Source organism: Rhagoletis pomonella, unplaced genomic scaffold (assembly GCF_013731165.1).
Source record: "Rhagoletis pomonella isolate Grant_MI unplaced genomic scaffold, Rhpom_1.0 Rhpom_scaffold_00004, whole genome shotgun sequence".
Taxonomy (NCBI): domain Eukaryota; kingdom Metazoa; phylum Arthropoda; class Insecta; order Diptera; family Tephritidae; genus Rhagoletis; species Rhagoletis pomonella.
Window position 1 is genome coordinate 76,651,088 of NW_023458558.1, and position 21,391 is coordinate 76,672,478.

General features: G+C 33.2%; 2 protein-coding genes across 2 annotated transcripts; one reads left to right on the forward strand and one right to left on the reverse strand.

Annotated features, from left to right (window-relative positions):
• The first annotated feature begins 13,869 nt into the window (after positions 1–13,869).
• On the forward strand, positions 13,870–15,219 carry LOC118738581 (pupal cuticle protein Edg-84A-like). Its single transcript, XM_036469521.1, has 2 exons — positions 13,870–14,218; positions 14,283–15,219. The coding sequence occupies exons 1-2, from the start codon at positions 14,207–14,209 to the stop codon at positions 15,000–15,002; spliced, it is 732 nt and encodes a 243-aa protein (XP_036325414.1). The 5' UTR covers positions 13,870–14,206; the 3' UTR covers positions 15,003–15,219.
• Positions 15,220–20,711: 5,492 nt separating this feature from the next.
• Positions 20,712–21,289, reverse strand: LOC118738582. Its single transcript, XM_036469522.1, has 2 exons — positions 21,052–21,289; positions 20,712–20,979 (listed from the first exon to the last, which is right to left on the reverse strand). The coding sequence occupies exons 1-2, from the start codon at positions 21,227–21,229 to the stop codon at positions 20,744–20,746; spliced, it is 414 nt and encodes a 137-aa protein (XP_036325415.1). The 5' UTR covers positions 21,230–21,289; the 3' UTR covers positions 20,712–20,743.
• Between the last annotated feature and the right edge of the window lie 102 nt (positions 21,290–21,391).

The following is a 21,391-nucleotide window of genomic DNA, read 5'->3' on the forward strand; positions in this document are numbered from 1 at the left end:
TAAGAAAACTAATTACAGGCTACTCATTACAGGTGAAGCTTTTGAAGAAGGCACCCTCATGAAAGTCAGGAGGATACTCCAACATTTTCAGTCCCGATGCCATTCTCAAAAAGGAATTAAAAGAAAAAAACAATAAATATAAATGAAAGTCCTCTCACCTGGTGCAGCGTCAATCGCTAGAATTCAAAATATTGTCAAGCTTCCCACCCAGATATTTGTCGCTTCGAGCGAGCAGTTATTTAGTGGCACAGGTTTGATTTACAACCCTTTAAGAAACAGTTTTTAAGTTCAAGAACTAAATAAAATAAACTTTATTAAAAATTACTACCTTTTCCATTTTTTTATTTACCTACCTAAATCACCTAAATTATTTCTTAAATATACTTGACATTCGCATTCGCATCCGCATCCGCGGATGTTAGATTTTAGACATCCGCATTCGCATCCGCATGTCTAAAATGTCACATTCGCAACGTCCCTAGTACAGACGCCACATACATACCAAAGCATCTCGTAGTAGAGACACGAACCAAAACCAATTTAGCTCTATATCTTTCCAACTAGTAGCCGGAACTCAATATCTGTGTAAGGTATACGAAAAGCTGTTTTTCCCATAAAAAAATACATGGAAAACTTTGTGCGCTTTGAGCGACCTCTAAAAATTTTTGGATTTCAAAATAAAAAAAATTGAGTATATTTTGTTCGGTATAGAACAATCTCAGGGGATGAGAGCATACAAATTCCGGCTTTACTTTTTACATGCATTTTTGGACCACCAGTGTACCCACATACCTCCTTAAACTGGCAAAAGAAAAAAATCTTTTTGTTTCGCAACACTTTAGCTTAATTTTTAAGAATTCTGATAATCGCTATGAAACTTGAAAATATTTTCGGGACACACTCTGCAAGGCCTTTCCAGCGATACCTCTAACATGTTAATTGGACGACTGGATAAAATCTTCCAAAGCTCGTGTATATACTATGTATAAGCGAGTCATTTCAGCAGGCTACTGGGCTGCTTTCGTCATGGATAACCAGATATGAAACTCTTTTTCTCGTGAGAGCGCTGTCAAAGTGTGTATTTTTTTATAACATTCTCCAGTAGAGCCACTGTGACGAAAACATGTATGGGCATTTATAGAGAAATTTATGGAGAAACCTTTGATTAAACGCAACGAACAAATGTTGGAATATTCCTCATTTTATATTTCAGTGTTTATATTGTCGCTGCATCTTTTAGGCGCATCAATATTACATAGTTACATCCCGAGCTAATAAAAGGAAAGTAAAAGAATTAGCTAAATTTTCATCAAAATTTAAAAATCAATATTTTTAGAGAAATGTTTGGCATGTAGTACTATAGTCCATTTAATTATAGTTTACGGAGGTGCAAGTTTTAAGTAGCTAAAATTCTCTTTGATTTTTGACGCTTTTTTGCTAACGGTGTTACGCATTTTCTTCCATATGAAATAAAAAAAGCTCAAGACCGTGAGCAAACCAAAAATTGTTAAAATCAACGAGAAAATGGCCCTAAGGGCCGGTTACTCAATGTATGGCTAACACTAATCTGCGGTTAAACATCGTTATCGACGTCTTCGACTCCATGCATACAACAGGGAGTCCGTAACGTCGATAACGATGTTTAACCTGTAGTTAGTGTTAACCAGACATTGAGTAACCGGCCCCAACTGTGTGTATGTATATGCGAAAATATATATATATATAAACATTAAAAAACAAGTAAAAAAGTCTAAGTTCGGGCGGAGCCGAACATTAAATACCCGGCGCAAGTATTAAATATATGTTTTTCACCTTTCCGAAAGCTACCGCTACATGGTAAACCGAGGTGTATCCATTTTGAGTAAATTAGCGTCCTTAAATTTCGAAATATTGAAGTTTCAAGCATATCTGAAATTTACTGTTATATGAAAAGCGGCCGTAATTTTAGTTCGATTTCAATAAGTTTCAACGTTTTGCTTCTATGTGGCAAGTACAATAACCACACCGAGTTTGGTACAAATTGGTAGAACGGTTACCGAGATACATATATGTGATCATAAGTGGGCGGTGCCACGCCCATTTTTCAAAATTGTATCCTAAACGTATTTCTTGGTAACGAATTGTTGCAAGCATCAATTTTGAATAAATTAGCTTCAATAATTACTGATTTATCGAAGATTTCGTATTTCTCTAAATTACCGTTATATGGGATTATTGTCCTATTTTAAAAATTTTCGGCCATTTCGTATGTTATACCAAGGTTAACAACTGTGCCAAGTTTGGAAGAAATTGGTGCAGCGGTTACCAAGATATACACATGTAAACATAACTGGGCGTGGCTACGCCCATTTTCCAAAAATTTATAATATTCTTATTTTTCGTCTAAAACTTATTGTAAATATCAATTTTGCGTGAATAATCTTCAGTAGTTACTAAAATATCGCAGTATTCGTATTTCTGAAAATTACCGTTATATGGGCGTGGTTATTGTCCAATTTTTAAAATTTTCGGCCGTTTAGTATGCTGTATCAAGGCCAACAACTGTGCAAAGTTTGGAATAAATTGATACAGCGGTTACCAAGATATACACATGTAACCATAAGTGGGCGTGGCTACGCCCATTTTCAAAAAAATGTTAATATTCTTATATTTCGTCTAGAATTTATTATAAATATCAATTTTGAGTGAATTATCTTCAGTAGTTACGAAACTATCGCAGTTTTCGTATTTCTGGAAATTACCGTTATATGGGAAGTGGGCGTGGTTATTATCCGATTTTTAAAATTTTCGGCCATTTAGTATGCTGTATTAAGGCCAACAACTGTGCAAAGTTTGGAATAAATTGATGCAGCGGTTACCGATATATACACATGTAACCATAAGTGGGCGTGGCTACGCCCATTTTCAAAAAAATGTTAATATTCTTATTTCTCGTCTAAAATTTATTATAAATATCAATTTTGAGTGAATTATCTTCAGTAGTTACTAAAATATCGCAGTTTTTGTATATCTGAAAATTACCGTTATATGGGAGGTAGGCGTGGTTATTGTCCGATTTTGCCCATTTTCAATACCGTCCGTCCTACGCCAGAAAGAAGTGCACGTACCAAGTTTCGTTAAGATATCTCAATTTTTACTCGAGTTATCGTGTGCACAGACGGACAGACGGACGGACGGACGGACGGACGGACGGACAGACGGACAGACAGTCACCGCTTAATCGATTTCTCTTTTCATCCTGATCATTTATGTATACATTTGTCTATATCTATCTCGATTCGTTTTGCCTGTTACAAACAACCGTTATGTGAACAAAGTTATAATACCCTTGTGCACAAGTGCGCTCGGGTATAAAAATTAATAAATTTAACTGAACTTCAAACTGTAAGATTGTTCGCTATTTCATTTCTAACCCGAACCGCTTCGTTATATAACGATGATACTCTTTCATCATCGACGTTATTTTCGCTGTTCATATTTTCGAAATTAATATTTTCAGTAATATTTTCTTCGTCGAAATTAACGTTGTAGTGTCTACATTGTGAAGTGCGCAGCAAACATTAATAATTTTAACAACTTTTTATGGACTGTAATGCAATCAACTAATTAAACAACGAAATTGAGATTTTAAGACGCCAATAGTTCGTTCAACAATATTACGTGCAGGAGGGTGTACTGCATTCAAGTTATGCTCTATTGTATTTGCAATTGGATTCCTAAATGGAGTTATCAAAAATGGTTCAATGCCATAACCACAATCGCCCAACAAATGAAAATAACGCTCGCCACCCTGATGTTTTGCCACAAAATGAGAATATGCATTGCTGAGCTTCCAGATAAAAGAATCGTGGCTGGAGCTGGGATGCGTTGCATCAACAGCTTGAATAGTCATGTTGTAATCACATATCTGCAATTTACTATTTAAATAGAGAGACTCGTAAAGAAAATAACTATATGTTCATGAATATACTCACACTCAAAGCATTTATGCTGAAATAACCCTTCCTATTGTAATATGAGGGGGCATCCCTTAGTGGCTTTATTAATTCGATGTGGGTGCCATCGATGCATCCGAATACACCAGGTATCTAGGGTTGCCAACCGTATTATAATACTGTACAGCACTCGGCTGGGTATTGGACCAAACCAACTTTTTTTAGAGATTGACTCATAAGTAAAAAAGTAATTTCTCTGTTTTTCGAAGTTAGCCTCCGAAATCGAGATATGGGCCTTCGATGCTCAAAATTGCACCTTTGGTAAAAAATTATTTTTAAATATTGCATGTAAAAAGCAAAAAAAGTAAAAGTACAGATGTGGTCCGCCTTTTTCTCTTATTTATATGGTATATAAATTTTTTGTTAAAACTTATATTACAGGTGCTATAACGGGTCAAAGGTCAGATCTTCGAAAAACCAAAAATTAATATTGCAGAAAATTTTGAACTAATTTTTAAAAGATTCTTGTGATATGCATATTTGTATACTTCGTATATAAAAATTTGAGAAAAAACTTATTTAAAGGAAAAAATACCTTTATGTATAAAAAAAATATTTTAAACAAGAAAATAACTAACCGCTTTTTTTTAAATTCATATCGTTGTAAAGGCGATTAAACCCCCTTTATTCTGATATGCATATTTGTATACTTTGTGAACAAAAATTTGAGAAAAAACACTTAAAAGAAAAAATAACTTTGTTTATCTAAAAATATTTTAAACAAAAAATTACTTACCAATTTTTAAAAAATTGGCATCGTTGTTAAGGCAACTTAACCGCCTTTCGTCTAATATGCATATTTGTATACTTCGTATATAAAAATTTGAGCAAAAACACTTAAAAGGAAAAAATACTAATTTTTTCTTATAAAAAAAAAAATTACAAAAAATTAATAATTAGTAATACAGTTGAATACCGCATCTAAATAAACCAAATAATTAGTAGATTTTAAGCGTTAACTCTTTCTTGTTCACAGCCCTGTTAAAAATAAAGCAAACGTATATGTAACAGAAGTCTTAGGCATATAAAAATATAAATATAAAAATAAAAGGTAGTTTTCTGTTTTATTTAAATAAAGTATTCAATTGTATTACTAATTAGTAATTTTATTGTTTGAAATATTTTTATAAGAAAAAATCGGTATTTTTCCTTTTAAGTGTTTCTCAAATTTTTATATACAAAGTATACAAATATGCATATCAGAAAAAAGGAAGTTTAATCGCCTTTACAACGGTACCAATTGTTTAAAAATCGGTTGGTAATTTTTTTTGTTACAATTATTATTTTTTTTTATAAAAAAACTTACTTTTTTCTTTAAATGTTGTTTTTCGAAAATTGTTACAAAAAAATTACTAATTAGTAATACAATTGAATACCGTACTTCAATAAAACAAATAATTAGTAGTGTTTTAAGCGTTGATTCGTTCTTGTTCACCAACAGCCCTGTTAAAAATAAAGCAAAAGTATATGTAACAGAAGTCTAAGGCATATAAAAATAAAAATATAAAGATAAAAGGTAATTTCCTGTTTTATTTAACTAAGGTATTTAATTGTATTACTAATTAGTAATTTTTTTGTTTAAAATATTTTGTAAAAAAAAAATAGGCATTTTTTCTCTTTAAGTGTTTTTTCTCAAATTTTTATATATTGTATACTTCATATGCATATCAGAAGAAAGGAGGTTTATTCGCTTTTACAACGGTATCAATTGTTTAAAAATCAGTTGGTAATTTTTTGTTAAAAATATTTTTTTTATAAAAAAAACTTATACTATATACGAGGTATACAAATATGCCTTTACAACGATACCAACTTTTAAAAAATTGGTTAGTATTTTTTTGTTTAAAATATTTTTTTGTTAAAAAAGGTATTTTTTCCTTATATTTTTTTTTTTAATTTTTATATACCATGTATACAAATATGCATATCAGAAGAAAGGGGGTTTGATCGCCTTTACAACGGTACCAACCTTTTAAAAATGGGTTAGGATTTTATTGTTTAAAATATTTTTTTTTTTTAAAAGGTATTTTTTCTTTTAAATGTGTTTTTTTCTAAAATTTTTATATACGAAGTATACGAATATGCATATCGGAAGAAAGGGGATATAATCATATTTACAACGATACCCATTTTTTAAAAATCGGTTTTTAATTTTTTTGTTTAAAATATTATTTTTTAAAAAAAAGGTATTTTTTCATTTACATAAATGTGTTTTTTCTACAAATTTTATATATGAAGTATACAAATAAGCATATCAGAAGAAAGGGGTTTAGTCGCCTTTATAACGATGCCAATTTCTTAAAAATCAATTCAAAATTGTTTGAAATAGAATAGAGACCTCAACTATGACCCCTTATAGCACCTGTAATATAAGTTTGCACAAAAAAAGTTATATTCCATTTAAATAAGAGCGAAAGGAGGACTACGTCTTTTTTTTAGGTTTTTAGTTATTTACATGCACAAATTAAATATAATTGTTCACCAAAGGTCCTATTTCGAACTTCGAAGGCCCATATCTCGATTTCGGAGGTTAACTTCGAAAAACGGAGAAATCACTTTTTTTACTTATGACTCAATCTCTTAAAAAAAATTGGTTTGGTCCAATACCCAGAAAAAAAGTATATTTTCCCTTCAAGTGTAATATGTATATAGTATTGTACTATTTTTTCGGTCTGCGTACTATATACTGTTATAAAAATATAGTGTGCAAAAATACTATATTTCTTCAATTATAATTTGCAAGAAAAAAATGCATTAAAGTGGATGACCTTTATGCTGAAATAATATTGAAAGAAATATTCTTTAAAACAAAAGGTCGTGGTGAGTTTATTAATAGAACCACAGATAAAAAATAACAACATTTTTAAAAATACTTAGAATGAATTACCAAATTTACTTAAAATTATTTCATTTATGCTCTCTATTCCTGCAATTTTGGCCTTCACAGAAACAGTTTTTTCTTTTGGATTGTGAAATGGGGAGATGAGAGAAACAAAGCAACTACCTCAATAATAACAAGTAAGAAAGTCTAAGTTCCGGCGGAGCCGAACATTAAATACCCGGCGCAAGTATTAAATATATGTTTTTTCACCTTTCCGAAACCTACCGCTAGATGGAAAGCCGGGATGTATCAATTTTGAGTAAATTAGCGTCCTTAAATTTCAAAATATTGCAGTTTCAAGCATTTCTGAAATATACCGTTATATAAAAAGCCGCCGTAATTTTAGTCCGATTTCAATAATTTTCAACGTTTTGCTTTTGTATGTGATCATAAGTTGGCGGTGCCACGCCCATTTTCCAAAATTTTACCATAAACGTATTTCTTGGTAAAGAATTGTTGCAAGCATCAATTAGCTTTAATATTTACTGATTTATCGAAGTTTTTGTATTTCACTAAATTACTGTTATATGGGATGTGAGCGTGGTTATTGTCCGATTTTTGAATTTTCGGTCATCTAGTATGCTGTACCAAGGCCAACAACTGCGCCAAGTTTGGAAGAAATTGGTGCAGCGGTTACCAAGATATACACATGTAACCATAAGTGGGCGTGGCTACGCCCATTTTCCAAAAATTTATAATATTCTTATTGTTCGTCTGAAAATTATTGTAAATATCAATTTTGAGTGAATTATCTTCAGTAGTTACTAAAATATCGCAGTTTTCGTATTTCTGGATTGGATTAATGGAAACCTACTTACCAAATTTCGTTGAGATATCTAAATTTTTGCTTGAGTTATAAGGTACACGGACGGACGGACAGACGGGCATGGCTTAATCGACTTCTCTATTCATTCTGAGCATTTATGTATACATTTGTCTATATCTATCTCGATTCGTTTTGGCTGTTACAAACAACCGTTATGTGAACAAAATTAATATACCTTTGTGCACAAGTGCGCTCGGGTATAAAAAATGGACTTTTGATTTATATTAATTTAAATATTGATGTGCACTTAAAAAAGCGTTTTTATTTTTTCTTTTAAATAAAATTCTATATAAATTTTAAGTGAACTATATTTTTCAGATTTTTTTGAAAAAATACTATAAATTTCTTAGAAAATACTGGCAACCCTACAGGTATCCCCCATTTGATTAAAAAAAAATTTACATTGGCGTCGCTCACTTTCTGGCACATTTAGCTTGATCCCCTTTTGGCAGAGTTTAGAGTTTCCATTCGAGGACGGTAAGCATATTGCCAATAACTTTGGAAACAGTTCTCCGACCTAATTGGATGTTTGCATCTCTTCCTACTGACCATAATGTAATAAACAAAGTGAAATCAATATTTGACATACGCTTATTTGAAAATTTAAATATAAATAATTCGTATATTTGTTTACATTAACCCTCTTTCGGCTTTAGTTTGGAGCCGAATTCTGAGATAGGGCGTTCTTCAACCAAATTCTGTGATAGGGTGTTTTTCAATATTTTTTTTTTCAGAATTTATGCGAGTTGCTCTAGAAATTTCCTTTTTTCTCGATTTTAGAAAATAAATTAGTCATTTAACCGTATTTTTTGTGCATAACTATTTACTGATATTTACACGTATAAATAGTATTGACGAAGGTACAGAAACCGCACTTGGCAGTGCAGCTGCTTTGTCTCGGAAACAATATGCCAGTACGCAGAATGTCCCCATCTCAAAAGATTTCCCTATATATGTATATATATACACATTAAGATTAGGGATTCTTTCTCAAATTAATGACTTCAAATCAGGACTATCTATTATTACTAAATTGGCGAAAGTATAAATTTTATGCGATACTTCACATCTGTTTGGCGCACTGCGGTTGTAGTTATTGGACGTTATTTTTACGATATGCCTTTGCACTAATGCATTTGAGAACATACCCACACTTTGATCATTACCTCTCATCTGATGAAATAGCAGGTAACATCTTTGATGGTACTGCATCTGGATCGAGGCGTCTTCTCTTGGCATTAATACTTGCATAAATGATATCATTCGATTTGAAGTGCAGAGCGCAAACTTTTGATGATCCAGTTAGTTTAACACCACACGCATTCATCCAATCCCTTCCTTGCGTAACATCTGTTGGCACACGAAACATACCTACCTTATTGTTGTGAGTGCTTCTGCATAAACACATGGCATTTTAAACGATTTTTTTTACTTTTTGTTCTTTAATTTCTAAAACAATTATTTTTTGAATTGAAATCAAAATTTTTTTATTTTGAAATTAATTTATAATGTTGCTAGTTTCAAATGGGTTAACACAATGACAAAACCGTTGTCATATAAGCGTATAAAAAATAAATATGTAATATTTTGATTTCACTTTGCTTATTACACTATGCTACTGACCTCTGGCAACCTCCTTCCTCTAAGAACCTGAGTGTGGCAGCCAATTGAATAATAGGTCGAAAAGACATCTTTTTTAAGTATGGTTAAACTTCACTTGTTACCATGGAGAACGCATTCCTATTTAGACGGTATTGCGCAACAAATCTATATCTTTGTTCTTGTGTTGTATCGTAGTATAATGCGGCATTCCCTTTATTCTTTAAACGACAAGGAGTTTTTTGATGAGACTTAATAAGAATATTGACTTGCTCGTATCTAAATTATTCCTTGCACGTTTATTTGCCAAAAGGTCTTCAACGGCTCAGCGCCAGTGAGTCATTCGCAATCATATGCTGCGAATGCCGATTTGTACTAAAGCCAGCCTTTCGACATAAGCTACTTTTCCATACGAACATATGTAGATAAAAAGATTAAATCAAATTATTAGTAATTTATAAAGTTTTCATTCATTAATCTCACAATGAATCTGAGAGACTTAGCGGAATGCTGTGGTCACGCAAAATTCTCCGCTTTAACTTTTCTATGTTATTTTGTTCTCTAATTTCAATGGCAATCGCAGCCACAAACTATTGCAACTTTATGTACATTTTATACAACTTTTTGTAAACTTTTTTAATAACAAACAGTCTACTCTTTCACAAATGAAATAATTACAATGAAATACAAATGTAAACAATGGACGCAGCAACTAAGAATTTGAATTTGTACAGTTCGAATAGGATTTACTTTTTGTTCGATATTTCGATAGGATTGCCGAAGACCTTTTTGATTCCGAGTCGGAATTCAAAATCGCTGCGAAATCAATTCCGATCGGATTTTGGAACAGCCCTGTACATTTCCTAGTTATATTCATAGTAATAAAAAGATTCAGCTTGTTTAAATGTGTTTCCAATACAATTTGCTAATAAACAGTAACCGTAGATTTTAAAATCAAGATTAAAGTATTGTTGTAACGTAAACAATTTAACCTAACTAATTTAAACTAACCAGAAAGATTCAGCGATTAATTCAAGGATAATCGTAACAATACATACAGTAACGAAAATATAAATAGGGAATAGACATTTTAGCATTATTTGGCTATTTTTCTTTCGTTTATTTAATGTTTATTATTTTTATATGAAAGCGTAGTTCGTTATCAAACAAAAACCATGTAAGGGACAAAGTTTCATCAAAATTTTGAGCTTTTTAATTCGATATTTAGCAGCATTATGAGTAGCCCATTGAATTTTATATAACGAAGTGCAAATTTTAAGTAGCTAGGATTTACCTTAAATTTTTGGCAATTTTTTTGTGAAAGGTCTTGCTGATTTTCTCCATACAAAAAATTGTCGAACATACTTTGTATGGAAAAAATGCGGAACAAAACATTTGCTAAAAATCAACGGTACGTCCCAGCTACTACTTCAAACTTGTACTTTATTATACTTAAATTTAAAAAACTGCATACTCAAAAAAAACCTAAAAAATTTGATTAAACAGTTTAAAATTTCGATGAAAGTTTGTTAAAGCTCTTCCAATTTTTATAAAGGTTTTAAAAAGTTAGAAAAAATAAAAAAAACAAGTTTTAAACAAAGAAAAATAGCCAAAACTTGCTAAAAGTGTATTCCCTACTTACATGAGAACTAGGGATGCCAATCCCGGGATCCCGGTGTTTTTGACGTCCCGGAAATCCCGGAATTTGCTTGCATTAATCCCGGGATCCCGAAAATTTTGAAATATCGAATTGATAGTAAGAATTTGTTTATGAATTTTGAAGTATGATTTTTGTAAAATGCCGTTTTGACTGCAATTGCAGTCTGAGCCTTTTTTGAAGAAGATTTCAATGAATTTACTCATAGCGTCGCTAATGTAAACGAAACAGAGAGTTTTAAGGAAAAGTTAGATAATTTTTTAGATCACTCTACTCAAAACTTCCTCAAATCGAAAAACTTATAATTTGACCGACGTGCTGGTAAAAGAAGTTCAAATATTTTGTAATGGAGGAGATAGGGGCCAGTATCTTCAAATGGATTATGTCTACCTTTTGACAGTTCAGCCTAAAAGTGTTGATGCCGAAATATGTTTTTCATCAGTAGGTTTTGTATGTAAAAACTGTGGGTCAAGCTTAGAAGACTCCGCTTTGAATGCTTTGCTGCTCTTACGAAAACATTTTAAGTGCAATATTAGGTGCGTTCGTTTAAAATCTCCAGCAGAAACCAACCAACTGCCAAATTCCGGCGAAATGTCATCTGTTCTCTCACAAGAGAGAAATATCCAAAATAGTACGCGAACAGAAAATTTGCAGAAACTTGCAAGTTAGACGAACAGCTGATATAATTTTTGTTTACATACAAAAGTGTAAAATTAAAAACGTACGAAAAGTCATCGCAAAGTGTTATATTGACACAGTTTCTTGATTAAACAAATAACTACTTATTTCTTACAAGTTTAATTAGTCGCATTTTGTAATTTTTAACTTCCAAACCATCAAATTCAATTTTGTGATTTGCGTAAATGCCAACCAGCTGTTTTTGATCAGCTGTTTTCCTGTTGGCAAATTGCTGTTGGCAAAAATTTTTCCAGCAGAAACCAGCAGCTTCCCCTCAAAATGAAATGTCACTTTGCTCTCTCAATTTCCCCTACTTTGCAAGTTTTTTGCGTACGCGAACGCAAAAACTTTTAAGTTTTGGTTAAACATGAACAATTAACAGCTACGCGAACGAACCTAATAACAACACCGGCAAAAAAAGGGGTGTGTGTTTTTAACCAGACCCAACTACCAACATGTATTTCGACCCGCTGAATCCGACTCTGAGATCCGTTTGACTCGTACACCCTCAAAATTTTTAGTACATTACGAAAAAAATGGCATGGCATTCGCCATTTCTTTATAGAGTAGAATAAACATGTTTAGAGAAATTGTTTTTGTATATTTTTTTTTTATTTTTTTATTAATCGTCACTTTCAAAAGTACCTGGTATTTACATTATTGTTTGTGATGTATACGTTCCTCAATCACATGGTTTTTTAAATACAATTAAAAAATGTTATACTTTAAAATTTGTCTGATTTAATAAATATCGCTAGCGTAGAGTGCAAAGTTGCTAAGTCCCAATTTAAAAATTGTACAGGAGAGGATAAAACTTCGTATAGCCACTTTCTTCAAATATTTCGCAAAACTTTGAATACAACATTTTGCCTGTTTAAAGCAAAGCCATTTTCTTCAAATATTTCGCAAAACTTTGAATACAACATTTTGCCTGTTTAAAGCAAAGCAAAACTCCATACGAATCAGAGGGATTCGATATTTATTAAAAGATTTAGAACTTTTTTGGCCTTATCGAATTTTGGGAGCTTTTTTTGGCCTTAGCAAATTTTCCTTTCATTGAATATATACGAGAAAACATAAAACAAGGACCTTTACCCTTTTCGAAAGGATGCAATTTTAATTTATCTACTCAATTTGAATCCCGGGATAAATCCCGGGATCCCGGGATTACCTAAAAAATATCCCGAAATCCCGGGATCCCAATTTTCCTGATATTTTGGCATCCCTAATGAGAACACTTGTGACAGGGGGACTGAGATGCATTAATATTATAAACTTTAAAGGAATTAAGAAAGTGAAAAGTAAATAAGATGGAATGAAGTGCGGAAAAAGTAAAAACGATCGGCCAAAAACGGCGCGGGTGATAACTTATCTTTAATGAAATGATTTTTAAATTACTTGTTTATGATTCCACTTTAACAAAAACTAATTTCCGTGACATAATTTAAACCCTCGTTAATGCTATTCGCACCTGGAACTCGGTTCCAGGACATATTCGCAACAGTCTAAATAAAAGCAACTTTAAGAGTGTTTTGTACTCGAATTTTTGTTAACTTATTAACTCATTATCAGCTGAGGTTCGCTATCTATATAAATTGTAAATGTGTATGCTTTTAGATATAGGCTAATTGAAAATTATATGTCGTTCTTTTTTTAATTTTTATTTATTTATTAACTTTTTTTTATTTATTTTTTATTTTTTCTTCCTCTCTTGGTTTTATATAGATTTGTAAGTTTTGCCTAATGCTATTTGTCAGGCTTTGTTTGACATGATGTACTATGCACTTTTTATTCTCAACTCTTATTCTTGTCTTAATTTTAAGTTACCGTTGTACTAAAAAAGATCTTTGGGATCTTATTGTACTAATTTTCTTTATAATAATAAATGAATTTTTACATACGGTACGTACGAATATACATTTCATTTTTTACTTTGTGCATTGATTGGAAACACATTACGCGACTGTTAACATTAAATTTAATAATTCAAAAAATACCCTGAGGTATGCAATTGCGAGCAGAAATTTCCTTCCTTTTAAATATTTATATCCACATTCATACATACATATGTATGTATGTTTATGGATATTTAGTTTCACATGCATCGTCTGCTACGCTACGGTTCTACCACCATCCAATGAGTATTCGGAAATAATGACAGTGACATAGGTGAAGGGAACAGGTACAGGTTGCGTGTTGCATTAAGGCTGTGGTGATGTATACGTACATACATATTTGTGCTAAGATGCAGATGATGCAGCGGTTGCATGTGTAAATGGGACATGATAAGCACAATCTTAAGTGTGCATGGTCATATTAATCAACACATTCACGCTGGCATGCATTGCCAGACTGCATGTTCGTGGATACACTGACCTTGCCACATGAGCATGCAGTATTTGCTCCTTTAACTGTGGCATTGGGTCATGTTGGTCGGTTGGTGAGTACCGATAGCAAATAATATAAATTGGGTGATACAATTTGTAAGTTAAACAGTTCAGTTCCAGCTGTACTTGAGTAATCATCTTGAAAACTTTAACAACAAACTTAAACCAAACATCGCCATTAAAATGGATATCAAAGTAACTAACTCTCGCTATTGCGCAAATATTTCTTTTAATTTAAAAATTCTTTCCTCTTTCGAAGCCTAGAACTCTAAACATCTGCCTCCTTGCTTTAGCGTTTGCGGTGTTCGCAGAAAGTGCCGCTGAAGAAAAGAGTGAGGAGTACGACTCCTATCCAAGCTACAGTTTTAACTATGACGTGCAGGATTCTGTTACTGGAGACATTAAGTCCCAAACGGAGCAGCGTGATGGTGATGTCATCAGAGGGCAGTATTCGTTGCAAGAACCCGATGGCTACCGACGCACAGTTGAGTACACGGCTGATGCTGTGAATGGTTTCAAAGCCACTGTTCGCCGTGAACAGGTTAGCGAGCCTATAAAGGTATTGACCCATGCGCCTGCACCAACTCAAAATTTTCAACAGCTCGAGAATGAAATCGCACCAGCTCCGTCTTCCCCTCCTGCCACTCCGATCAATCCTTCAGTCCGTATATCTCAGAGCCATGAACAGCTGACACACAAAACCTATATTTCACCTGTTGTGACACCAACCTACATCCGCGCTTATGCAGCACCGACATTGCTGCATCACGCTCCTGCCACCCACGCTGTTATACACCATGCTCCAGCTGCAGCTGTTCATTTGACCCCAACAACACATTATGTACATGCTGCTCCAGCTGGAACCACTTTGCTGAAGACTTCTCCTGCAGTTATCACTCACCATGCTATTCATACAGATGCGCATCCTGCAGTGGTGAAGACATCATTTACAGCTCCACATGTTTCATATGTTTACTAAAAATTTTAAGCATATACATTCGCACATAAATACATACATATTATTTCCGTTTACTGAAGTCGAATATTGTTGGCCTACGAACTAAAATATATAAATTTGTTAAAATAATTCATTTTTTTCTTTGAAACAAAAAGAAGTGAGACGATATACACATATTTGGTGGTAAAGCGTCTAAATATCATATGGACATGGAGAATAAAGAAGATCAGTGCATTAATTGGTCTCATATCCGTCGATGAATTGAAAGGTCACCGTTAAATACTAATCGCATTTAATTTTCGGTCCTCTTTAAGTCAATTAAAATTATCTGCCTTATCCTGAGTTTCGCCCGAAAAATAATTCACCCGAAAATGTTTCATCCTCCCATACTAAATACATGGAAACGAAAAGTGAATAGTGAACCGGTTCGGGGAAAATGAAACTCATGATAAGGCTGTATTTGTTTAAGACATTCTTTCGACTACATTTTACAAAATTTAATTTAAAACCTAGCGATTTTATAACACATTGCATAATTTTAGGAAATTACTTTCCGTATAAAAGATAACAAGTTAATTAGGGCAAACATGATTGCAATTTGTTGCAGTGATCGGACTTCTACCACATTGTGGTAGATCTGCCACTTTTTTGAGCATCTACCACATCTACCACTTAAGGTCTGAAATCTACCACATATTTGCGTTTTTGAGTACAGTAAAACCCGCTTAAGTACCTCAAGAAAAATGTCAGCTTTTTGAGGTACTTAGGCGGGTTGGGTACTTAAGAGAACCCGCTTAAGTACCTCGATGCGGGTACTTAAGCGGACATAATTACTGATGTAGTTACATCTTCTTGTTAACTTACATAAATACTTGAATAACAGCATTTAATGAAGTAAATATACATAGTTTAAAAACAAAATCGTAGCATTATGTAAACACATAAACAAGTAATGAAAAACTTTATTAAAAAAAATATTTAGTGCAATGGTATGTCATTTTTACAAGAAGTAAATTGTTTACAAGGTCAAAGTTGGACATACCATTTTGTACCAAATTCAAAATAATATCGTTTGCCTCTTATGTTTATTTATTAATTTTTAAGATTTTTCAATCAGTTAAAATGCAGTTCATTCCCTAATTTTTAAGATTTTTCAATCAATTAAAATGCAGTTCATTCCCTAACAAATACCATATAAACCTAAGCTTAAGATTTTGTAGAACACTTAAAAAAAATCATCATAATTTCAAACTTTTTCCTCAGAAGTGTTTTTTGAGTATACAGTTTTATAGCCCATTCAATTTTAGTGCAATTATGTTCAAGTTTCAAGTGGCTAAAAATTACCGTTGATTTTTTAGAATTATTTTACCGAAGGTGTGTGGCGCTGCTACTGAATTTCAAAATACGTAAAAATTTTAAGGAATTTTAAAAGAGCACTTAAAAGGGGAAAATCATAAGTAAAATTGTAAATGAGGCATGAAAAATTGAGGTACTAAGGCGGGTTGGGTACATAAGCGGGGAGGTACTTAAGAGAGGGATTTTCTTCAGAATACATTAAAAAATTCATGGTGTCCAAAAATGTTGGTTACTTAAGCGGGTTAGGCACTTAAGCGGGGGGAAGGGGGGGTACTTAAGCGGGTTTCACCGTAGTTTTATTTTTGCTTGACATAATTTTCTTAATTTTAAAAGCAAAAATTGTCCAAAACTAAACACTATATGGTAACAAAAATGATATAATACAAGATTCCGCATTACTCAAGTAAAAGTAAACAAATATGAATGGGAGGATAAATAAACTGTAAAATAGTAAATTTTCTCAGTAACCAATTTTTTGACAGACAACTCGGTGTTATTGTTTTAAATTGCAAAATATATGATTTATAAAAAGAATTAATAGCGAAAATGTTAAAAAACGGCGGTTTTTGTGAAAGTATTAGCAAATTTAAGTGCATGTAAGGTTTCTGGGGCGTTGTTTACTTTTACTTGAAAATTGTAAAAATCGGCAAATCCCAATTAGTTGTTTCTGGAACGTGCCACATTTGTTCGTTACTTCGTGATGTGATAAAAAGAAAAGCTGGTAGCGCTCCGAAAGGTTGCAGAAATCTCTTAAAATATGTTCGAAAAATATCTTAATATGGAAGAAACTGCTTTACCCTGTCAAGAAAAAATATTTCCAAAACTTAACGAAATTTTTAACAACTTCAATCTTGTACTTTGTGTTTAGAGTCCAATTAAAAAGTTGCCATTTGGGTGTGCAACCTTGCAGAATCTTTTTAATTTTATACAAAGTTTGATCCAAACCCAGAGATCCACCACATTTCTTTTAAATCTCCACATTTTTTTGAAATCTACCACATTTTTTTCCAGATTCTACCACACAGAATTTTTTTAAAGTCCGATCACTGATTTGTTGACCCACATGAAGTTAATCCACACCGGCCTTTTAGGCTAGTCGTTTCTCTTCTGTGCTAATTGACGCGAATTTGAAATGTAACTGACGTTAAATCGTTCTCTGACTAGTCTTTTTATCCTATGCCATCACCAGAGGGTAGAGCGTTTATGATACACTAGCAGGGCACTCGACAATTTTTGTCAGAAATTTCTCCAGTCATTTGACAAACCGACCTCTCAATCTTTGCTACCACCTTGAAATTCTCGTAACATCATATTTTGCGATTCCATACCGATTTCAAATACGACATATGTTTTGCTGGACCTGTTCCAATACCTCGGAGATGTGGATTTGGTTTTGAACAATGGTGGTTTGCTTATGTAAAAGGACAATAAAAAGTATACATGTTCTCTTTTTCAATCGACTTCTTGCTTTGCTTAAAAATTTGTTTTGGTTACAGCACATGTTGGAAAGTGAATATCTTACATTATGGTTAATTATATTTATGCCTTCTATGAATTCGTTTTGGGTTTTCAAGACCACTTTCAAGGTTTCCAAAATTTCTGAAACAAGGTTTTATATAAATTAAGTAAAAAATTTTATTCAGTTAAAGTTTTTGTAATAAATTACCCTCATCTGAGATATTTGCACTGGTACTCGTACTCTGTTTATTTTCGGTTGCACTAGTGAAATCGTTTTTTGCGAAAAAAGTTTTATTTTTAGAGGTGGTTGGTTAGCTGAAACCGACAAATAAAAAGAAGAAGAAAGAGTTGTTGAATATTAATAAATAATAGCTATACTTACCCTCATTTGAGATATTTGCACTGTTACTCGTACTCTTTTTATTTTCTATTGCATTATGGAAATCGTTTGTTTGTGAAAAAGCGCTTTCTTTTTAGAGGTGGTTGGTTAGCTGAAACCCATGAACGAAAGACACAAGATCACCATGATGCAATAATACAGGTGTTATCAGTTGGCAACTTCTCGCTCTAATTCCGCCATATTGACTGCCTTAGGTTAGACAGTGTTACTTCTTTAACAATTCTTTGCCTAATAATATAGTTGAATATTTTATTATTTTTTCTCAGTATACAAAGTTTTTTTCTTAAAAAGGTATTTTATCTTATTTTATTTCATTTCACTACGAACATACTATAAAAAAGCAAATTTGGTTTGGGAAAATATGTGAGATTTTATATTTTTCCCCCAAATGGGGCTTAATTTCTTCCCGTTTCTCTTCTCGTTCTACTGAGCTAAGGCAGTGTCAAATCGAGCTGTCACAATTGATACCACTTTGTATTTTTGCATCATGCAAGATCACGCGCAAACGAAAGAAAGAAAAAAGTTATTTTTCGCTGTTCGAAATCTCGACGCCATTTTGTTTCTAACAGAGCTAAGAAGTAAACAACAAAGCGAAGACGAAGAAAACCGCGTGATTGTTGAAAGCTTTAATAATTATTTTTATAATGCAAATTCGTTTGAAAGTTAGTAAAGAAATGCTTATGAATCATGTTGTCGTACTAAATTATACTTTACCATATGTGTACACACGTTGACAAAAGCGAAAGTAAAGAAAATTTAAGTGATTGCTGAATGCGTGACAAATTGTATTTATTGTGAAAATCTTTAACAAATCAATAAAAAAAAAGTTTATATACATACATGTTATGTTGTTTTGCTAAATTATAACTTGCTTTAGGTGTATCCATGTTGCTAAATGTAGTGCAATAGTGCTTGCCATACCTTGTAGCTGCATCAAATGCAGCCGATTCCATGAACTGGTTCTGCGTTCATGGATGATTCCACTGTTTGGATGATTGGACACGCTGTGTAATATGAATTATGAATTTATTGTGTTATTCTACGGATTGACGATACCAAACATAGTGTTATTTCCGAACTTCAGTCTGCAGCCTTTGTCGTTAAGTTTACGGAATTCGGATGGAACAAGCTTAGGCATTATACTACAAGCAGCCCTGCCGCTATTCAAGTGAAGCGATTCTGTTGCAAATATCGTTGACACTGAAATAATATAAATGTTAGTTGATTATAAATGGGTGCCTGCACTAATTTTGGGTGTAATACTTAGTCTATTACCGTACTCCAGGATTTAGTCAGAAATTGTTCGGAAGGCAGTACTGAATATATTATAAATGCGAGTACAGGAACGACTTCGGACTAAGTCTGACTATTTCTTGGAATACGGGAACGCTAAATGTAAACTACTAGTTTGCAAAAGAATACGTTGAATTTCGTTTTTTTGTTATTCTTCAATATTTAGTACCTTGTATCGTGGTAAAAACATGCTGCATAATGCTGTTGATAATTAAATGTCCAGTTTTTACTTTCGAAAGCGCGTATATGTGTATATGTATTTCCAGTTTTCCAAAATTCAGTATCGACTGGTAAACCTAATGGATATACTATATATTATATGATTTGGTCATTAATAATAAATATAAAATAAAGTAACTTACCGTATCCAGTATTTGTTCTGTTGGACCATCACTTACCACAGTTACGTTGATACAATAATTTACAATCGCCAACTTATGGAGCAGGCATGTGCAAAGTTAGCAGGTTAGTGAGAGCGTTACGTTGTGGCAGCCTCTGATATGGAGGTACAATATGCCACAATACAAAATATGAATGCTTCGTTCTTTCACCAGACTGTCTTCCAGGTTTTTGTGCTGTTCATCTTCAGCGGATAGTTCCCACCTGTTAGGCTCCTGAAATTATTAGATTAATGATTGCAGCATACATCATATGTATGTAAATATGTACCCTTTACAACTTACTTTATGTGAATATTTTTCTAAACTTTCGTTTTCGTGATTTTGCACTGTCAGAAAGTTGCTTATTTAAAGTTCGTATTCTGACGAATATGCGTGTACGGAAAAATAATCTCTTGACCTTCACATCGCAGCTTATATGATTGGCGCTTCTGATGTGGTCGTCTACGAAGTTTTATCATTAGCATTATCTTTAACCCGCTGCCGTTAATTTCGTCAAACACGCACTGCAATTGCTGCATATGTGCCATCATCTCTTCTGTGGGCTTTGATAAACCACCTTCCGTAAGGTGGTTCACCCAGGTATAGCTGTCATCGGCATTTTCTGCTCTCAAGTCTGGCACTGAGCTATGTAGTTTATGACAGATAATATAATAGATTGGCGCTTACACATATGTTAGTGTTTGGCCGAGCTTCTCCTCCGATTTGTGACGTGCGCCTTGATGTTCTCACACAAAGCGGAGGGACCTACAGTTTTACGCCGACTCCGAACGGCGATTGTATTTTTATGAGAAGCTGTTTTTCATGGCAGAAATACATTCGGAGGTTTGCCATTGCCTGCCGAGGGACGACCGCTGCTAAGAAAAAACATTTTTTCTATATTTTTTGCGATGTTGCCTTGACCGGGGCTTGAACCCGGGTGCTGATGAGTGAAAGCGCGCACTGCTTACCACTACACCACAGCGGCCGACAGATATACCTCGCGGAATTTCGAGCCCGTCGTTTTCCAGACCTTCCACTTCTTGTTCCTCTTGCGCGCTACTTTCTTCGTTGCCTTCGTCTGATTTCAATAAAACTTTATTGAAAATGATGCCTAAGTAAAGAGTTATATATTAATATATGAAGTAGTGATTATATTCATAATAGAAATTATCTTTTGTATTACCTGTGAGCGAGTTGCTTTCCAACTCAATGTCTGGAGTGTCGTCGATTGACACATTCGCACTGTCTGAAAGCACGCCCTCGTTGAATCCGACGATGTAGGAGCGCAGGCGATACTTGAATTGTTGGCGATCGGGATGGTCATTCAAGCCCCCTTTCGAGCGATTAGAAATTAGATTCATTCAATCTATACGTTAGGATATACTTAAGATTAAACCGACTTATTACATCCTCGTATAGCAACTTTAAAGCCAAATTAGATTGCATAATTCCTATAAACACAAAAGTTTGGAACTGCTTTTAGTTTTAATTTGATTAAAGTATGGTTTTTAAATTAAAAGGTA